This window comes from Seriola lalandi, unplaced genomic scaffold (assembly GCF_002814215.2).
Source record: "Seriola lalandi dorsalis isolate HSWRI2012SDOR001 ecotype SW California unplaced genomic scaffold, Sedor1 jcf7180002054425, whole genome shotgun sequence".
Lineage (NCBI taxonomy): Eukaryota > Metazoa > Chordata > Actinopteri > Carangiformes > Carangidae > Seriola > Seriola lalandi.
In genome coordinates, this window is record NW_019524978.1 from 2,688,492 (window position 1) to 2,709,535 (window position 21,044).

Here is a 21,044-nt window from a genome sequence, read left to right on the forward strand (position 1 = left end):
CCCTCCTTCTCCCCCCACAGTTGGGTTTGATTTTAACGGACTCCACAGAGGTACTGACGCTCACACCACCGCTTCTGAAGCTCCCAAACAAGTATGTGGCACGATGGCTAATCACTGGGCTCCCCCCATCGCTTCTGCATGATTCTTATTATGACTGTCTCACCTCTGCATGTGCGTGTCTGTGTCAGTCCTGCACACCCCATCTTGTTGTGAATGTGTTTTTTTGTTTTGTTTTTCCATTTGTAACACTCACATGTGGCACCCTCTGCACCTGGCATTAACACCTTGCATCCTCACATCTGAGTTTTTTTGTGTTTGTTTTGTTGGTGCTGGATCACACCTGACATCAGCATGTGTATCCCCTCCACATATCACAGTTGTGTCATTGAAAAGCTTCAGCCTTCGTTTCAGTTTTGGTGACTTTTATGTTTTAATGACGCTTGACAGATTAATGGTTCTTTTATTAATGGATAAATGGCAACCTGACATTTTTAAACCTCACTGGATGAAGTCAGAAGCACATATTGGGGTTTTTTCTGTACTTCTTTAACTGCTAATTTTTCACTTAACACTGACAAAACTGTTGTGCCAAATTGCAGATTCTTGCAATACACGATTGCTTCCCTTCTTTGTGTTATAAATACAGTTTGGTTTGTCTTTGTGTGCACTAAATTTACTCCTATGAATTTATGAATGGCTCTATAGTACATTTTGGGTGCCTTCAACCATCGTCTTTGCTTCATTATGTAAATAACATAACAGAAATTATCATAAAAACCTTGTAAAAACAGTTTATGAAAGCTCTTTAAAATGTTAAGCAATCAATCAATCAATCAATTCACCTGAATGACCCCAAGTGGTAGAATTTGATTCCAGTGGAGTGTCCAGCTACAGTCCCATCATCACTGCACAAAAATCAGTATCTCATCAGATATCAAACAACAAATATCCCAGATACACACAACACAGCCGTTCTGTTCTGACTGCCAGGAGTCTCGTTAGAGCTTTTGTTGGTAAAAATCCCTCATATCTTGCACAGGAAGTGATAGGTTTCTGTTTCTGGCTTTTTTGGAGTGCACATCAGAAGAACTGCACGCTGGTAGTTCTTATGAGGAGTGATCATACATGCAAACATCTGCGACTGCAGTCAAAATATCCACCCGTCTGTTGTTGGCTGTGATTCACTTCCCGCATCACTTCACTGAAACACAGGTGAAAAAAAAAAAAAAATGTCCAGGACAGGTGACACCTTCACATGTGGTCACTGTGTTTCAGCTGGAAGTGTCGGCATGTGGGGTAAAGATATGTAGTTTAACGCACGGAGGAGCTCCACCTAGAAGAACTCTAACTTCCTCACCAACAGACCTCTTAGGAGGTGAAGTGCAAAAACACCACAACAGACATAGTGACTAAAGCTAAAATCATTAGTTGATCGATTTGTTGATTAGTAGAAGGACAGAAAAAAACAATTTTAACTATTTCAAGTAGAAATTCTAAAAATCCAGCTCATCGACTGTGAGGATTTGCTTCTTTTCTTTCTTTTATGACAGCAAATTGAATATCTGTGGATTGTCGGATGGACAAATAAAAGTCCTCTTAGCTCCTTTAATGACTTTCAGAGTTTTCAGAGTCAGTGACGGAGACAAGCATTGGGGTAGAGAGAGCAGAGGAGTAAATCTGTTCTGCTTTGACATTCGGAGAGAGCTGGGTTCTACACACTGCGCCTCCATCTTAATTAATCACACACATCACACACAGACACACACACACACATCCGCATGGACTCAAGATTTACCGCACACTATGAATGATGGGAGCAGGCGCGGCAGAGGGGTCCAATTAGATGTAGTGTTGACGCTGCTTTACGGTGACGATAACCTTTAGCATAATGTAGTGCACCGGTCCCGTCAGCGATGTTTCCTCGCAGGACGATGTCATGGAGGTTCTCGCTTTCCTCTCACGTCTCACCCTCGCTGTCTTTCCAGCTGTTTCTTTTTTTTTTTTTTTTGATTTTTGTGTGATTAATTATATCTTTTTTTTTGTTTTTATCTCCCTCTTTCCCACCCCAGCTCCCCCCCTCGCTATCCTTTTCTCTGTTGTGTTTCTGATGATGTATGATAACAGCTATATTTCCCTTTTTCTTCTTCAGGGAGAGGGGTGCGGGAGGGGCACGGGGAGTCATTTGTTTTCCCGCTTTGATATTCCTCCATTTATCAAAATGATAATTAGGTGCAATTAAATGGCAATCTCATTTGTTTTGTTCAGGTGTTTGTTGCTTATTTTTTTTATTATTTTATTTATTTATTTATTTATTTTGCCGAGGTGTCTGTGCCATTGTAGGTCAGTCTAATTAGAAAAGAGTATAGGGTGTATAAGTGTGTGTGTGTGTGTGTGTGTGTGTGTGTGTGTGGGAGTTGGGGGCTGTTTGATTGAGAGAAATGCACAGAGAGAAAAGTAGGACTGCTCAGACAGGGGATGTGTGGCGCTTCTCTCCAGATGGCAGGAAACAGAAAAGGAAGAGTTTGTCCATCTGGGTCAGGATATGGAAGCAAAGTTAACTTTTTAAGTGAAATTAGGTGTAAAAAAATGAAATGTGAACATTGGTCTTGACCTGCATAATGTTTCCCTACTTTTAGTTAAATGCCATCATGTGTCTTGGTTTATGTTTGTCTGTGTTTGCGTCTTTTTTTTTTTTTTGTTCCCACTGCAGCGAGTCTACATCGTTGTGTCTTGTTAAATCCTCTGTATATTCACAATTGCTTAAAATGTCTTGTCCTCTCCAAATCCTGTGGCCTCTACCTGACCTATCAACCTTTTGTGTGTGTGTGTGTGTGTGTGTGTTCCTCAGGGGAGAGGCCATTCTGCTGCCAGCTCTGCCCATACCGAGCCTCTCAGAAAGGGAACCTAAAGACGCACGTCCAGAGTGTCCACCATATGCCTTTTGACAACAGCCAGTATCCAGACACAAGGAGCTTGTCACTGAGCCAGGAGGAGCGAGGAGCGCTGGCTGCCAAACAACCACCAACACCACAACAACAATAACAGTCAACCCTCTGATAGACCAGGATCTGGACTCGGGACCAGGCTAGTCAGGGAATCACACAACCGGACAACACCATCAGCATCACCATAAAAATCACAGGACTGGAAGTAGGACCCAAGACTCACGACTGACTTTTTGAGCCTCTCCTCTCCATCCATCATCCTTTAATGACCTTAGAAGAATTTTCTACAATGAAGGTTCTTGTAGTTTTTGGAAGCTTTTTTTTTAATTATTATTATTATTGTAAAGAAGCTAGTTAAAGCTGTGCTAGGCAATTGTAAAGTCACAGAATAGAGCCACAGAAGAAGAGTGTCTTGTCTCCTAATGGAAAGAATTGTGCAGTTTGAAGTTCAGGTGTCAGGTGTGCACACAGGCGGAAACTTTACTCCACACAGAAGAAATGAAGAGTGAAAGTGTGAGCAGGAAAGCAGCTTCTTCTGTTTTTTTTTTTTTTTTTTTGAAAAAAGTGAAGTTTGGCAAAAATGAGGAAGCTGTGTGTAGTTTACATCACCTTATTGATATTTGAATATAGTGGCCCTCAGAATTGATAGAGTTACCTCTTGCTGCCATTTTGGAGGTACCAGTGCGTAAAGTTGCTTGATGCAGCTTTACAACAAGGAAAAACTGAACTTGAATACAATTGCGTTTTAATCGCGGACTGTGGCGCTGCATGGCTGCTGTGGTTGGCCCCCTCTCCCATTACTTTTTTAGCTTTATTGTATGGATTTGTGCATTCCTCAGGACACCATTCATCTAAGAGATGGCATGAGAGAGGAGACGATGCTCTGCCCTTCATCAGCAGTCAACTGACACGTTGCAAGTTCGTCTCCTCTGGGCTCTAAGTCGTGAAGATGAAGACTTTGCATCTGCGTGTGTGAGTGTGTCTGCGTGCACAAGTGTGTTAAACTCACTTCCCTCCACTCCAGAGTGCAGTGACCACTCTGAGGCTGTGCAGCTGATGATTAGAAGGAGAGAGAGAGAGTAGTGGAGAGAGGTAGGATTAAAGAGAGAGCGAGAGAGAGAAAGAGAGAGAATGCTAATGGGGGTGTCTGCTTTAGTGCTCATTAAAAAGAGTGTGCGTTTTTAATAGCCAATATAAATGAGCGTACCATTTTTATGGTCATTCAATTATTGTCCATTTAAGAGGAAGGGAGGGAAGTGGAGGCAGTTTTCCTCCATAACTCCATCATATTAGGGAGTGTTTCCCACACCGACACTTCTGACTTTGAATTAGACTCCAAGCAGTGGGAGTGGCAGGAAGACGTTAGTGGATTGCACAGACTTAACTCCAACTTATGTACATGCAAAGGAGAATGTGGTACTGCTAGTGTTAGCTAAAAAGATGCAGCTTAATATTTCTCATTGCTAAAAGGCAACTCTGACTTTTTGGCCTGTCGACCGCCTTAAAATATATGTGATTAAATCTTTGCTACCAAAATCTTTATGGTAGAGAGCCTGTCATCAGCACACGATACCTTAACACAACGCTTCCCAACTTAAGGGTCTGGACCCATAACAGGGTCGCAATGTAATCCGAGGGGGTCACAAGATAGGAGAAAATCAAAAATGTAAATTCTACACAAAATTAGTTTTTTTTTCTGAATTTTCTATTCCCCTTTTTTGTAAAATAGTAGAAATCATCTAAAAAAATAAGCAATCTGAGAAGGGGAAAATCTGAGCCAGGCTCGCCGTTTCTCCGTTTCCAAGTTTTGTGTTAAGCTAAGCTAATTGGCTGCTAGCTGTAGCCTCATATTTAGCGGACAGCCGTGAGAGTGGTATTGTTCTTTTCATCTAACTTTTGCGAAGAAAGGAAATATTTCCAAAAATGTCCAACTATTGCTTTAAAATTGTCAGGTTTGCTCAACAAATTAACAAGGAGTATAATCCAACATGTATGCTGTGTATTAGCAGGCACAGAACAAACAACCAGAGAAAACTGTTTTTGTCACCAAATGTTTTTTGCAGACTAATGAGCCAAACTACCATGGCATGAGTCAAATTTGTTGAATTGTGTCGTGAAGATTTTACATTGTAGAAGGACAGAGTGAGGAGGCCAGAGAGAGAGAAGGGGAGAGAGAGAGAGAAGCCAGAGGTCGGGGGTCAGGCTTCCAGAGAGTTCAGGGATGAATACACAAGGTGCAAAACGCTTTGAAGCCTATTGGAACTGTAGAGCCGTCACAGCCTTAACCCAGGTGTGAGTGAGAGTGTACATTAATGCATGTGTATGTGCATTCTTTTCAAACCTCTCCATACTGTATAAGAGGTTCACTAACTTCTGTGTACTCCAGCCTCCCTCTAGATGCTTTGTATACTAGCCTACCTGCTCTGTGATGAAAGCCTGTCTTAAGTTTGTTGGCTGGTATAAAGGTATCAACTGTTCTTTGCAAGGATGAACAGTTTTTGGGGTTAATTTTTTTTCCTCTGGTGCCCTGTGCTTAGTTTTCTCCCCTCAGCGGTCTCCAAGATTGAATAAGCCATGCCTTGACACGCTGGGGAAAAGAAAAAGATAAGAAAGTAGCTCCAACTTAAAGAGCAGGAGTCACACTGTTGACTTTTTGATCGCAAATAATCTAAATTCACACCAGTTAAAGATCACGGAGCAGACAGAGTACTGTACTTCCCATCTATTTTGAGACCTCAGTAGTTTTTACATGATGATGAAATGGTTGCGAGACCGGTAGGTTGTTAAGAAAAATGCATACAATATCGTGTGCTTGAATATGCCTAATAATACACACACGTGTATGTTGAAGGCGTGGGTAGTGAAAATACTTGAAACGGATACTCTAGCCTTCGAGGTAGTGTAGTACTAATACCAATGTACAGAATTCCCTTTAAGATTAACTCCTCAGTTATGAATTTGTACTCCGAAGTGTGACTTAGAAAAACTACGAAGCAGGAGTGAGTGTATGTAATATAAACTGTATATCTGTAATCCACTTTTACCAAACCCTTTATATACAGCAGTAGAAACCAAATGGCATTACTAGTGCACTTAGACTAGGTTACTGCTTTAACTGTTCTCATTTTGTCCAATTCTAGTTAAGGTTTCTTTGAGAATGTCTCTTTAATGGTGCCGGCTAACACACTTCAATGTCATTTCTGTTTTAGAGGCTTTTTTTTTTTTTTTTTTTTTTTTTTTTTTTTTTTTTTTTTTTTTTTTTTTTTTTTTTTTTTTCTTAGGGTGAGTCCGTAGATTTTAATGACATGATTTGTTCTGTGACGGCTATGTGGCACAGCTTTTTAGCTACGTTTCCTCATGGACAGTTTGATAATACTAGGTGCAGCAGTGCTTATTTTTTCATAAAGATGTAAGAGTGTGTTTTTAGTCTCTCTTTGCTAAACTGTAGGATTTGTTCAGTAGCTAGTCATGGCTGCCCTCCCAGAGGGGCTGGCAGGTGTTGTTCTTTCTCTTTGGTTGGGTTTTTATCATGCCTCTTAAGTTGTATTATTTGTTGTCCGTATTGCTTTTTTTATTTGTTATGAACTTCATGATTAATTTACCTTAGAAGACATTATTATTCCAAATGTATTTGGTTGATATCTGTATTTATTATCACTTCAAAAAGGATGAGAGGACAGAGGCAGACAGGAGCATTTGTTTTAATTTGATTTTTCTGGGTTGTTTTTGTTTTATACCATGTCGTTTTCAAGCCAGCAAGCCGATGTGAAAGCTCTACCTCGTCTGAGCCATTCTCAGTTCTGTTACACTTTTGTACATCATTTCAAAAAGATGTAATGTCATGTCCACAATAAAGACACACAAAATGGCACCTGTTGGCAGCGTTTCATCTGGTTTCGCTTGTTTTTGCCGCTGTGACTGAACACGTCCAAGTATAGATGAAAAAGCTTCACAGATTCACAGTTTTCACATTTTATTTTTCCCTTTTACTCACACTACTGGTGTGAAATTTACAAAGAGCCACGCAGTGCACTGTCTGTGGATATTGACAGGATTAAAAACTGAACATATTTTGTATTCCTGCGTGTCTCTCACACACGGCTTATTCTTGGCCGGGATGCTCGTGGTCATCAGATGTTACTGTCAGCACTGTGACCACAAGCTGTCCTTGAATATCAACCTTAAGTATTGAACAGGGTCAGTCAGTCTACGTTCCCTGCCTCACTGCACCTACAGGACATAAAAACCCTGTGAAACATATGGTGTGATTTTATTTTCTTACAATTTAGGACTTGTCATTTTACTACTATGTAGGCATATGATTTGCATTGTCACCGGCAACAGAAAGATTCTCTGTTCAAAACTCATTGGGGCCCTTAAGTGTGAAGTTCATATGTTGTCCCCATGTTTGTCTGGGTGAGTGCTCCGGTTATCTCAGACAGTCTAAATGCAGGTCAGGTGAATTGGAAGCTCTAAAAGTTACGAGATTCAGATCTGACTCAAGATTGAGTAATATACATTACACAAAATATTAGCAGGAATGAAGTTCATCATTCAGTTACTTTAACAAAGATAGAATATTCCTCAAGAACAAAGTGAATTCACATACTGTATAACTTTTGGCCCGACTGACTGTTATTACATGATTGATGGAAATGTGATCTCTCATCTGCCAGACCATTGTCATTATAAAGGTTGCTGGTCCATATCTTTGAGTAACGCTGCGCGGGGATTCTGGTGTCGCCAACCTTTAAGTTACAAAAAGTACTTTTCTAGTTTAAACTGCTGTTTAAGTTCAACCCAAAGATCACACACTGTCATACCTTGGAGCTTGCTTTGCCACCTGTGTATGAACTGATCTTTTTCTGTACAACAGTTTCAAGGTGGAACTAGCTATCAGAGCAGGAGGGCCCCTCTCTATCTTCAAGAATCTCTTGAAGACCCTTCTAAGAGCACCTCCTCTCCTAACACCTCTAACACCCTAACTTGCCAAACCAGCACTTACTATGCACTTTCGGTGCACTTCTTTACTTGATCTCCTTGCTCTTATTAAATACATGTAGTACTCAGTACTTACTCCAAGGTCTCCTGCTGCCCTGGAGCTTTAGTGATGTCCCTCACTTGTAAGTCGCTTTGGATAAAAGTTTCTGCCGAATAACTAAATGTAGTATCTGCTCAACCTGCAAGATCCATGGTGCCATCTATTCAACAGTTATACAAGTCAATAGTCATACATAACTTGATTGCGTTTCTTCCCATCTCCTCATAGATCATATATACTGTATATCGTTTTTTTTTTTTTTTTTTTTAACCTGACACTTCACATCCAGGCCACATAACTGGTGTTACAAACACATCCATTTATCAGGATGTTTCACTGCCTTTAAACGACTAAAGGCATCATCTTAGTGGGATGGATGAATACTGTAGGCGCTACCCTTTAGTGCTGCTACCCTTTAGTGCTGCTAACATACCTGCTTTTCTCTAGTTAATGTCTACCACTTCATTCCAAAATAAAGAAAAACAAATAAAAACTACTGTAATGTAATTGCAAAACTTACTGTAAATTGTCCCACACATGCTCTTAGGTGATTAAAACTCTACCACACTAACCCGCTTCTCGAATACAGTCTGGTATTTCTAATAGCCCCTTCTGGCTCTGACTGAGCTCCACACGTAATGTCCATTGCCTGCAGAAGAAAAGTGAGAGTGGTCATGATTTATGAAGATGTGAAAACAGATCAGACCTACGCCATACTGCAAGCTGTTCCCTTTCATAGCATGTGACACATTTGATGGATAGTGACTTTGATGTTCGCCCGGGCCCGTTGGCACCTTGATGTCCATGTGTGGCCGTGCGGTTGAAGTCGAGCTGCCAAGCAACTGTGATGAGAAACCCTCACCCTTCAACTACGAGGGACCACCTAGGGATTCGTTGCTACTTTGCCAGTCTCTTTCATGTTCGGTGTCTACGTGCACCATCTGTCTGTCTGTTTGAGTGACGGCTGAATGACGGGTTCCTCTGAGAACATGGCACATAACGTTAATGCCAGGCAGGCCTGCGGGCTGAGAAAAGACTGCAGCTGCCCGTCACTCTACTCAACCTCATCAGTCACTCTGAAGGCAGACGTGACGGCCCTGAGCTCCCCGAAAAACCTGTTCGCTGACATCTCTTCTTTCTGTCACACAGCAGACAGAAGCTGACTGACTGACTGAATGACTGACTGAGGTGGAAAATACGCCGAACGTCAGGCTGACTCAAATTTGATGGATAGGTGTGTTGGAGAACAGAGTATAATGTGATTTTTTTATTTCCCGCTGTAAAAGAAAGCTGCTGTTGTTCTCTTTAGAAGTCTTTGCTTTTACAGAGGTGTAACCACAGGGGTATCAACACATTACTTTTTCCTATTGCACAGAGAATGTACAAGGTCTTTTTTCTTTTTACCTTTGCAAATGCATGCTTATAGCTTATCTTGGAATGCATGAGATTGTACTGGATTTGGTAGCTGATTTGTGACCATTCAGACGGCCCAACTTTAAAAGGATAATAGACTGTATTTCACTCACTGAATGGGAAAGACTAAAATGACTTTTAGACTAAAGGCTAAAGGCTGCATGATGTTTCAAACGACATGTTTTCTGGGTCGTCAAACAATGTAGAAACCTCCCCTCCACCACACCTTTTTATGCCTCTGTGCCAGTGACAGCCATTGCCGGAGGCATTATGTTGTCAGGTTGATCATCTGTCCACCACTGCCACTCTGTAGATACGATATCTAAGTAACACCGCCAGGGACTTTCTTTAAATTTGGCGCAAATGTTCACTGGGGCTCATGGATGAGCTGATTAGAGTTGTGGTGGTTAGAGGTCAAAGGTCAAGGTCTCTGCAACCTTTTAGGAATTCATACACAAATTATGACAAAATGCACTTATAGTCCTGACAGATATAGATGTTAACTGCAACTTGACTGGTTGGCAGAGGAAAACAAATGTGACGCAGTAATTATAGTGATACTGAAATACTGGGGGGCTATGTCTAGCAAACTTTGTAACTTTCCAAAACCTGCAAAGACAAGCAAGTCCATTTCATGCAGCAATTAGGTGAGAAAGTAGGCAGGATTTAAGCTCCCTAGTTCTCTTTTTTTCCATCCTCCCACAACTATTTTCATCACTTTTTTATTTCATTCTAACTAGTGTACCACCAAGAAGAACTTCAAGGAGTAGACTGTCCAAAAATGTGTTATCCCCATTTGAATAATTATCCTTATACGTACTCTGGGATTGTTTGACATTTTTTTTTAAATACTGTTATTCGCTTTCTTGCTGAGAGTAACTTGAGAAGACTGATATCATTGTCATATCTGTCCAGTAAATATACGGCTAGAGTCAGTAGGTGGTTAGCTTAGCTATAGTAAAGACTGGAAACGGGAAAACAGCTTTTTGAAGTCGTTTTTATGCTAAACTAATATTTATTGTAAATAAATGAACGTGGTATCAGTCGTCTCAAACTCTCAGCAACAAAGTGAATAAGAATATCTTCCTAAATATGGAATCATTGCCTCAAAATGTGGAATTTTTGAAGTGGGTCAGTGGTTCTTCAAGATAGGGTCAGGTTTCACAACGTCTTACTGTTTGTTTGGAAAGATCATTACATATCACAGTGAAATTATTCTTTTTGTCTCAGCATTTCTAATCGAGAAATACATTACTAATAACTTGATTAAACTTATTCAAATTCTACAAATGTTTAAAGCTGATATGGGTAAGATTTCAAAATTTCTTACTTACTTTCTTACTAGGCTTCGACAGAATTCTTTCATGTCTTTACAAACAAAAACTCAAGCCATCCAACTCGACACATTGTAGCTTTCATTAAGTTCTAACCCTTGTTCCAGTGTCATTCTCCATGTTTCGAAGCCTTGCATCTCATCCATGTCCCTCTGGTATCGCTCGTGTTGTTGCTGCATATAAGAATGAGCTGCAGTCATTCCTCTGGAGTAGCTTCCTCTCTTTCTCTTTGCATGTAACCCTTTGTAGCTCTGCTGCGTACAGTCCAAGTCAGAGGGCATGATCTATATCTGCCACCAGGGAGCACTATCCCTCTCTAATGGCTGCTAAACGGCCTTCCTCGGGAAGACAAGGGCCACATCATACACCAAATGGCACTTGTATATGTACAATAGCTGCGGCAGTGTGGGCAATGGAGGGGTAAATATACTTAAAACACACTACGGCGTAAATCAGCATGGCAGCCTTGACTACAGTTACCACCAGAGAATCCGACTCCTCCGCATTTCCCAGGCAAAAGGCCAAACGCATTTACAACACTTCAAGTGTCTGCGACACAAGAACGCCCTCTCCACTGTGAAATATGTAAATATTGCACTAATCAAAGGGTGGTGGAATCGCAAAATGCCACGGAAAGGTTATGACCTGGAGCCTGTGCTAATAGGGGAGTGAGGGAGGGGGAGGAAGAGGAGGATAGAGGAGGTGGTGGTGGGGGAGGGCTGGGGGTTGAGTTGTGGTGTTGGTGGTGGTGGGGGGGAGTAGAGGAGTGACAGCTACCACAGGCGTTTCTCCTGCCTGAGGAGGACCTTCACATGCTGACCTCCGCCTCCTGCACTCCAACGCTCTGACAGTAATGAATAGGAAGGGGCTGTTTATGCATATCAAATGTTATTTACTCTCCCACAGTCAACTGTAGCCACAGAGGATAGAAAGAGAGAAGAGCAACAAAAAAAAAACAGGATATTCCCAAAGACCGTGGGCTGCCATTAGAACAATGTGGACAAGAATGCAGAGGCCTCTGCGGTGCACTGAGGTTAATCTATCTATCGCAATGAATTACATGACATGGTTTTTGTGGGGCTTTAGCTTGACTTGCTTCTAAAATGCTGCATTGTTCACTGCCTTGATTTTCTTCCAGGATTTGAGTGCCTGACAGATACAGAGTACCTACATGAAAACAAGCCCTTGTAAGTATATAACTGAACTTGACAATGAACTCCTCTCGATATCTAGCCACACGATTATTTACTTCAACTATCTCCTGCTCTACCAAACTAAAGTCTATATCCAGAGACAGAATCAGGGGGATGTTAACATACATTCTAGTCATGTAATATATTTTTAAGCAGGATTAATTCTTTTCCACATTGACATGATTGGTCTTAAATAGCGCAAACCTTAAAAGCCAGAGGGAGGAAAAGCCTGAGCGGAATTATTCAAGGGAATGACGTTCGACGAGCAGCTCAAGAAAATGACCTTGAGCGCGAACAATGAAGAATCAGCCGCCAGAAAACGTTTGTGTTTTCTCCGAGCCTGCGTGTCATCGTCATCGGTTTACGGCTCGGCTTCATTTTCCGTCAGCCCTTGTGAGAATTAAGTTGGATCTTAAGTATGTAAATGAGAACCTATTCTGTGCCCCCCACCCTCTCTTATATGAATCCCAGGACAGACCATGACATTTAACATCGCCTTCACTAATTTGTGCTTAATAGCCAAAAAGTGATTAGAATTAACATTAATGACATTTCATATGTCTCCCCTTCTACATTCATTACCCCTTCTCTGCTGCTGATACTTAACCAGCTAATGCTGGTGGCTGATTCTTGCAGCTTAAATTTCACGTTACACTTACGGCAGAAATCTTTCAGTCGCCCTTTTTTTTTTACACTTGGCTTTCTTCTGCTCCTTTGCAGGAAGACAACAAGGAAGGAGAATTAAAGAAGGGGAGGGAGGGGTGGTGCTATTAAGCCCTTAAGTTGGGAATCTATTCTATCGGTCACACCCTCTTTACCAATTGACATGAGCATCGCAGCAGATTAAGAATAAGGGGGGTCATCTCGTTTCTGGCTCAGCGCCTGTCCTATCACCCTCAGCCCTTCTTGTTGAAACAAATGCTGTCCGATACCCTTCATCTCTTCTTCTCCTTCAGCGGTTTGAACCTGACTCTGCCATAGTTTTCTTCCCAGCAAAGCCAAATCACAGAGGATAACAGCGCCTGAAGAAATGTTAGTGTTTTATTATCTTTTCTTTTTTTTTCTTCTTATATCTGTACTTGGAGGTGATTATTGTGTGAAAAATGAACAGTGTTTCTATCAAACGACAGTCTCCACCAACCCTCCGCCCTCCTCTCTGGTAATTAGTAATGGTCTGCAACCTTGTTCAAGGGCGCTGAGCTTTTCCCATGTGCTTCTATAGAGAGGTCACCCAATCCTACAACAAGCATGTGACAAAGGTGGTTCCACATCGGCCTCAGCAGTTGCACATTTTTTATATGACGGTAATTTAATGGTAAACCAAGTATCATAAACTCATGTAACATCATGCTTACGTTTGTAAACGGACATATTCTTTTTTATTAATAAGATATTTTGATTAAACATTTTAAAATTGAGGCAGCATTTTCCAGTTATTTTCAAAGATAGGCTGAATCTCTGCACATTTTAGGGGAAATTTTATTTGACTCTATATTAAGAATTGAGTACAGCCTACAAGAAACAACCAATAAACTGAGCTTAACCAACATCAAAAAAAGTCAGCATACTCATATTAATACTTAATTAACATATAACAAATAATTTCAGTATCAGTATCATTTCTCTTCAGTAACATTGCCGACAGTATGATAACACTCAAGAGTAATGACAATGTTCCATTTTAGTGCTGGCCCAAAATAAACAAACTAATCTTTTCTCCTGGTATTTTTGCAAGTTCGATACAAATTGAGTTTACAGTGGTACGTCCTGCTTCCAGGAAATAGTCATTTGCTCACAACTCTTAAGTCAGACACCAACAAAAGCTTTCACCTTCTCTCACCCACTCAGCTTTTATGTGCTAAAACACTAACTGCCAGCCATATAAATTAAAGCTTTAGAATTTCAAATAGTGTTACAGTCTTACTTGAGAACTGTGTGATAAAGTTTAGTTTTAAGCAGCGCAGGTGGTGACTGAATGACACCTTTTTTTCCCCCGGGGCTTACTGTAGCTGTGCATGTGCTCGCTACTGAGACTGTTCAGTACTGCAAACGCGTACAAACCCATCGACTGAGCTGCTGCTGATTCCAGCTCTTGTACAAGCTCGCTGCACTTCCTGTACGTGCCGAACTGCAGCCTGTCTGCAGAGTGCGAATTATACAATGACAATCAGCGGGGTCAACTGTTTCTCAAGGGTGAAAGGGAACCCAGAACAGCGCAGGCACATGCTTCAGTGAACTGAGGTGTTGGGCACACATGTATTTTAAAATTGTTCCATTACCCGACCATGTGAAACTCCTGAGTGAAAGCAAAGGGGGTGCCTATTATAAAAGCATTGGAAATGAAAAGGCACGCTATCGACTAGCTAACATTAACGTTCAACCATAGATGCTCGACACAGTCTAATTCAGAAACACATGAAGGTAAGAAAGTGAAGTGTGTTAGACAAGCTAGATAGTTAGCTACTGCTACTTACATTTACCTACAGTCTTTGTCCGACACATGAGAGCAGAGACTTGAGGACGGAGCAACTGATGGAGTGAGGCAGGCAGATGAGATGTTAGAAATGGAACAGTCCAATCTCGGGATGCCACAAAATTCTACCAGGCACGAACATGGGAAATATATTGTAATATTTACAATTACAGGTACAAGTACAAAAGATTATATGAACGTTTTGCTGCTGCAGTTTGGTAAAAATACAAAACTTAAACAAAGGTAAGTGTTAATATTTGTTTTACATTTTGATTTGAATACTTGAATCGCCTCCAGACCATTTCTTATATGTGCGTCTGTCATAACACAACATACATAGGAGTTGGTAGATTTTTGTTATTTTGTTATGGTAAGAATAATATACATGTAGCATCAACACGATCGTTGCAGTAAGCTGATTTCTTAAATGATCAGCTTTGTGTAGCCAACACATATTTTTGGAGGGTAATGATACATATTTGTTTACTGCCTCTAGACACCAGGACATCATGTTAGTGTGGCCTGAAAAGTGCACAACACCTAGTACCGGAAAATTTGAAATACTAGAAATTCTTGATACATTTAGAGGTTTGCACCCCTTTTGTACCGGGGGACAAAAACACTACCAACACAACCCAACACTATTACATTTAAATCAAAAGAAGCATTTTAAAAGCCCATTAATTGATGCTTTTCTGCAGGTTTAACTGATTTTTTATTAAGTCTGTTGTTTTGTCTCATTAAGATCATCAGCTGGAGGGCAGAGTTTAAACACCTTTTTTGTTTACCACTGCAGCATCGTTGTAATACAAGGATGGAGGACAGAGGTAGCAGTAAATGAGGAAAACACTGAGGGTTGTTGTGGACAAAGGGAGAAGAGAGGGTATTTCAGTGCAGGACTAGGGGGTTAAAAGGGTAAGAAGAGCTGGGGGTGATCATGGGTAATGGCAGGGGCCTTTGCCGCTGACAGACAGGCCAATCTCCCGCCTGGACAGACTCAAGAGAGATGTGTCAGTCTCCGCCGGCACCCCGGGCCAGCCGCACCACCACACCGCTAAATGTGTATTGGCAAAGTGTCGGTGCCAATGCCATTAGCCAGCAGACTTAAATTCCCCTGTAATTTTCTATGGCGCTTCTCGTTATTGGCACCTCTGATGGGTCGAGTATTTGAATCCTGGTTCACTTTTAATGGATGACCGGTGATGGTGAGCAGCGGGGCGATTTGTTATCACTCTTACAGGACACGTCCACACACGCAGACGCACACACACACACACACACACACACACTCACTGGTGGTATGGTCCTTCTAAGGACCTCCATAGGCACAGTATTTCCCATTGCTTCATCCTCATCAAACCCTTGTGGTCAACCGAAATTAACACACATTTGTAATTAATATTAGATTTGATAAGATCATTCTGAACTCTATAAGTCACTGTCGTAAACCATAAACCTAGTGGAAGCACATAGTTAAAGATTAAACCATGTGGTTCACAACATTTGTAGCTTGTGACTCATTGTCACATTTTGTCCATGAGTTGTTAGCTGTTCCACCAAAGAAGTATTAACAGTTCAATGGCCATTTTTTCACAGAATGACAAGTTTCACTTTTGATACTTAGAACTACTACTACTACTTTGATACTAAGTTTAACTAATAACACTTACAAACACTACCTATTACACTACCTACTACTTAATGAAGTTCACATTGTTGTACTTTTACTCAAGTAAAGGATTTAGTACTTCTATCTTCCATCACTGAAACACCCACAGTCTGCATGTCTGAAAATCACAAACAGAGGAAGAACAGCAGAAGAACTACAGCCACACACACACACATACACACACACACACACCTTAAAACATTCCTGACACACACATTAACACCCCTCATTACACCACAAGGACACATCTAATGAAGGAGAAAAGACAGAAAGTTTGGAGACATTTTCTGACTTCCAGTGCTGATCTGACATAAGGCCTTTGCCAATCAAACCTCACTCATTAGCTTTATAGGGCAACAAGGACAGACTTGCATGTGGTCTGATTGTGATTAGCATTTAATTTAATTTTTAATTTTTCAGCTTAATTCTCCCTGGATAATGATGAGTGCAACAAAAAATGAGACATTTTTACTTTCTCTTACCATCTGTGACCTAAAAACACATTAAAACTGCTTGAATTTTCATGAGCTAACAATTGTGAAGTTGTTTTGGACTCTTATGGGATTTGTAGCTTTGAACGTCTCTTTCACAATTTTTATAAATCTCCCTCTCGTTCCGCTCTCACCCGCTTCTAGCGACACTGCCCGTAGTGTATCGAGGGAATAGAGCCTTCATCAGGCCAAGACAAACACCCTCAAAAACACACACAAAAGTTAAATAACTACATACAGGAGCAATTTAGCTCAGCTGTAATTTGTATATAGTGTCTGACAACCTTGCTGGAGAAGTTTTCACCCCACAAATGCTAAGTAGTCCCAGCAGGAGCCAGTCAGGAAGAGGAGAGGGGCTCTTTGCTGTTTAATGTATTCTTCAGCAGCCCAGAGGCCTCCAAAATGCTGCATGTCTTTACCATCCACTGTACACACACACACACACACACACACAAACGCAGACACATGTGCACACACTCACATATCTGTCGGCAGTCAGGCTCTGAAGGAACACTGCTAATGGGGCTGTTTTTAATGAGCCAGGAAGAGGAGAGTGACCCTTCGAAGGTGAATATCTCTATCTCTCTCTGTATTTGGCTGCGTGGAAGCGGATGCATGCATGCCATTCTCACACACACACAGACACACACACACACATGAACACACACACGCACGCACACTCACGCGTACAGTACATGCACACAAGTCCTCGCGAATTTATACGAAGTTGTAATATTTATGTCTAATTGTTTTTATCTGCCATAATCACTTTCAGCTCTCGACTCATTCATTCATCCCGTCCTCCCATCAGGAGCGAGTGTGTGAGACATCAGAAGGCAGAAATGTGTGTTTTTACGGCTGGAGAGCCTGCATAAATTGTAAGGGTTTGAAAAAAGAGCCCTGCAGCAATAGTCCTCTGCAAAGCTGCAGGAGATCCGTCGATTTCCTCAAGTTCCACTTCACGTTGCAAGGGACATATCCATCCCCAGACAACCATTTCACTTTATTTCACTGATTTTATGATCTTTGCCTGCAAAGGAAAAAAAAGGGGGGGGAAAAAAAAGAAAAAGAAAAAAGATGAAGAAGCAGAGGAAGCAGTTCTGTGAGCAGCCAAAAGATGGCACACTATGTATTGGATGAGGAGGATTGTGATGAGTGTTGTGGCGGCTGTGGTGTCTGTATTTAACCTAGAACCTGGAGAGCGTCTGTGTTTCCTCTGCTGGGAATCTTCTGCTTCTAGGATTCATAGAGGAGGAGGAGGAGGAGGGAGAAGAAAGAGCTAGGTAGGTGAACGGATGTCATGCTTCTGCTCATGTTGCTCAACAAGCCGTACTGTGGCTGCTTTTACACTAAAATGAGCCTGAGGATATATAGCTGTGACATTTTATCTGAGAACCCCACCTCACCCCCCCAGTTCATTTTGTCTGCAGAACATGTGGAGTTACAGTGCAATCTGAGAGCACGGCTAAAAATAAGTTATTAACGTTTCATACAGACAATAAATGCGCTAACTAACCAGGTAGGACGGATTGTATGAGTTAATATTTTTGGTTCTCACCACCCAAAAAAAAAAAAAAAAAAAAAAATGAAAGGGGAATGAAAAAGATCATTTCATACATCATTCTTTAAACAAATTTGTCATGAAGCATCCTCATTAATTCTGCCAAAATTGTCTTTTTATGGGTGTTGCTGATTTCATTTAATCATTCTTTGCTCACGCTTGTGCTGCAGAGGCAGTTTTATGTCTATACTAAACAATTTCTTTCTTTTTTTTTTTCCACGCATGAATGATTGGAACGTCCCCTTTTTCTGGTGGGCTAATCTGGGAATCATCACATTATCACTATCACAAAAATACAACATGTGAAATTTGGCTTATGATTCATGAAGTGCCAATACTACAATTTACATTCACACATGTTAAGCGTAAGCTGATATGGACGTTGTTTAAATATCAAATACATTTTATTATGTCTTTTTATTAATGGATCTATATCATTATGTCCCTTTTATTGTGCTTTAGTGTGTTTGAACAGTGTAACTGTCGTTTCCTTCAGTGTGATTACATTTGCCCTGTTGCCACACAAACACTTAACACGGATGTCCTCCTATACTCCACACACTCCACAAAGACACACAAACACACACACACACACACACACACACATACGCTATGAGACCACTGAAAATCAATGTGACAGGTTTCAGTCGTCCCTCAGTGTACACATCCCCTCTCAGACTCTCTCCTGACATCTGCTCGATTACCTCCTACAGCCACACACACACACACATAGAGAGAGAGAGAGAGATAGAGACGCCCTCCCCGTGGCCGCTCTAAGCCCCTCTGAGCCATATGAAATGTAGTCGGTGCAGGAGAAACCAGATACTGCTGGCTGTGTCACATTGCGTTTGCCGCCACCCGTCAGGAGTGGGTCTGTTTGACTGCCAGACGTTTTGACAGCGTCAGTCATCCTCCAGCCCAGCAGCAGGCTGTGGGACAGAGAAGAGGAGGAAGAGGAGGAGGGGTGGATGGTGCGAGTTAGATCTCCACCACAGGCTGACGAGGATGAGAGTAGAGTCCTGCGTTTACAACCAAATCTGACTTTCTTACTTTATATTTTTAATATTTCAACATAGAAAGGTGATCGAGCTCATTCATACAGTCACTTAATAAAACAGGAAGGGTGGTACATATTTTTTCAGCTGGTCCAAAGCTTCAAATTGACTCTCTAGTGGCTCTCTAACCTCTTGCATTATGCTTGTGTGTGTGTAACAGTGTGTGTGTGTGTGTGTTTGTGTCTGGCTTGGGGATTTGACAGCTGGCAAGTTGATGATTGAGCTGCTTATCCTGTCAGACCTGACGGCTACACTTGCATTTTTATTTCATTTTATGCTGCTTTATGTATATATATATATATATATATATATATATATATATATATGTATATGTATATATAGCTTTTTCTTTTTTTTTTTAGCCTAAGCTGCAGGAGAGTGCGGTATGTCAAGGCCAGAAGGAACGCAGATAAAAGCCCACTACAAGCACTCATGACAGTCAAGGACACACACACACACACACAAACACACACACAAACACAGGTGTACACTCAAACCAACCTGCACTTCATACCTCCCATACACACACAGAAGACGTGACGGCAGGCCGGGTTTTGTCAGGTCATCCGACAGCACGGACAGAGCCGCGAGCTCCCATGTGGCCTGGAGAGTTTCAGCAGCACCTCGTGCCCTCACCCCGTCTTGCCACCCCCTCCCTGGCTTCGCCTCCCGCCTCACCTCCAGCCTCACCCACTGCCTCTCACCTTGCAGGACAGCAACCCTCAGAAGAGCCTTGCAGGATGAGAGGTGATGGACAGACTGTCTCTGGTGTGAACTCTCGCCCTCTCTGGCCGGCGTCATGGACAGACAGCTCGGTGTGACATACTGCAGCAGAGAAGGAAACACAGTTAGAGTGGTAATCCTCAAAATGCTTGTGTTGTGGTGAGTTTTGTCTCTGTACATCACTGTTATGTCTTTGCCATATGGGTTCACGTCTCGATCAAACACTGTCTGTGGACTCTATTTGCTTTTGTATGATGTTTAAGTTTATATAGGTGGAGCTCTTTTCGTTGCCTTAGCCACAGTGATTATGAGTGCTTATACTTGCTTGCTTTTTTGCCCTTCATTTAATCTACAATGTTAAATGCATCATCTCCTGTTTGCTGCTCACTTGGGTTTCAGAACAGAAAATACTAAACGCCTACGTAATAACTCAAACTATAATCACTACTGTGTTATATCAGATATGGAGAGTTGTAAAGTGGAGGACATATACTCAGTGGTGAAAGGAGCACTCAGATGCTTTATATTAGGAAAAGTACCAATAAAACAATTTTAATGTTTTCAACCAAAAGTAAAAGTCCTTCTTTCAAAATCCTGCTGGAGGAAATCACTTAAAGAATCAATGGTAAAAGTGCTCATTTTGAGGAGCAATGGACCCTCTGAGTGATATATTAATATGTACATTTGACTAATATAGATTTTGACTGATTCAGCATTTAGCATTTTACTATTGTGGTGGGTGGAGTTGTAGCTTAGCCCAGTGGTTTCCACCCAAGAGCTCAGGTCTCATCCAACCAGTCACTAGAAAAAACTGACTAGGTGTAACAGACCAAAAACTAAATTTTGCTACACACATTTGTTTTTGTTTTTGTTTTTTGTTTGTTTTGGGGTTTTTTTGGGATGTTTTGTAATCTAATAGTTTTTACTTTTTGGGCCCCAAAGATGATGATTTAGATGGAGCTGTCTGAAAAGTGGGTGGCACAGTGTGTATGTGCTGAGTTTGAACATACCGGCCGGCTGGCCTTTCTCTGAGAAGTTTTTAAGTTCCCATAATACAAAGACACGCAGGTTAGGTTAATTGGCTACTCTAAATTGTGTGAATGATTGTTCGTCGCTATATGTAAACTCTGTGATAGACTGGCGAGC

General features: G+C 41.4%; 1 protein-coding gene across 3 annotated transcripts in view; it reads left to right on the plus strand.

Annotated features, from left to right (window-relative positions):
- Positions 1 to 6,816, plus strand: part of LOC111658098 (zinc finger protein 516) — a 47,297-nt gene extending 40,481 nt beyond the window's left edge. For 2 of the 3 annotated variants that reach the window (XM_087175199.1, XM_023410511.2), the window contains exon 5: positions 2,849 to 6,816. In XM_087175199.1, the coding sequence (XP_087031325.1) occupies positions 2,849 to 3,042 (194 nt within the window). In that variant the 3' untranslated portion in view covers positions 3,043 to 6,816. Of the gene's footprint in view, positions 1 to 20; positions 92 to 2,848 lie in introns of all 3 variants that reach the window. The other variant, XM_023410512.2, reaches the window with a different exon arrangement.
- Positions 6,817 to 21,044: the final 14,228 nt, after the last annotated feature.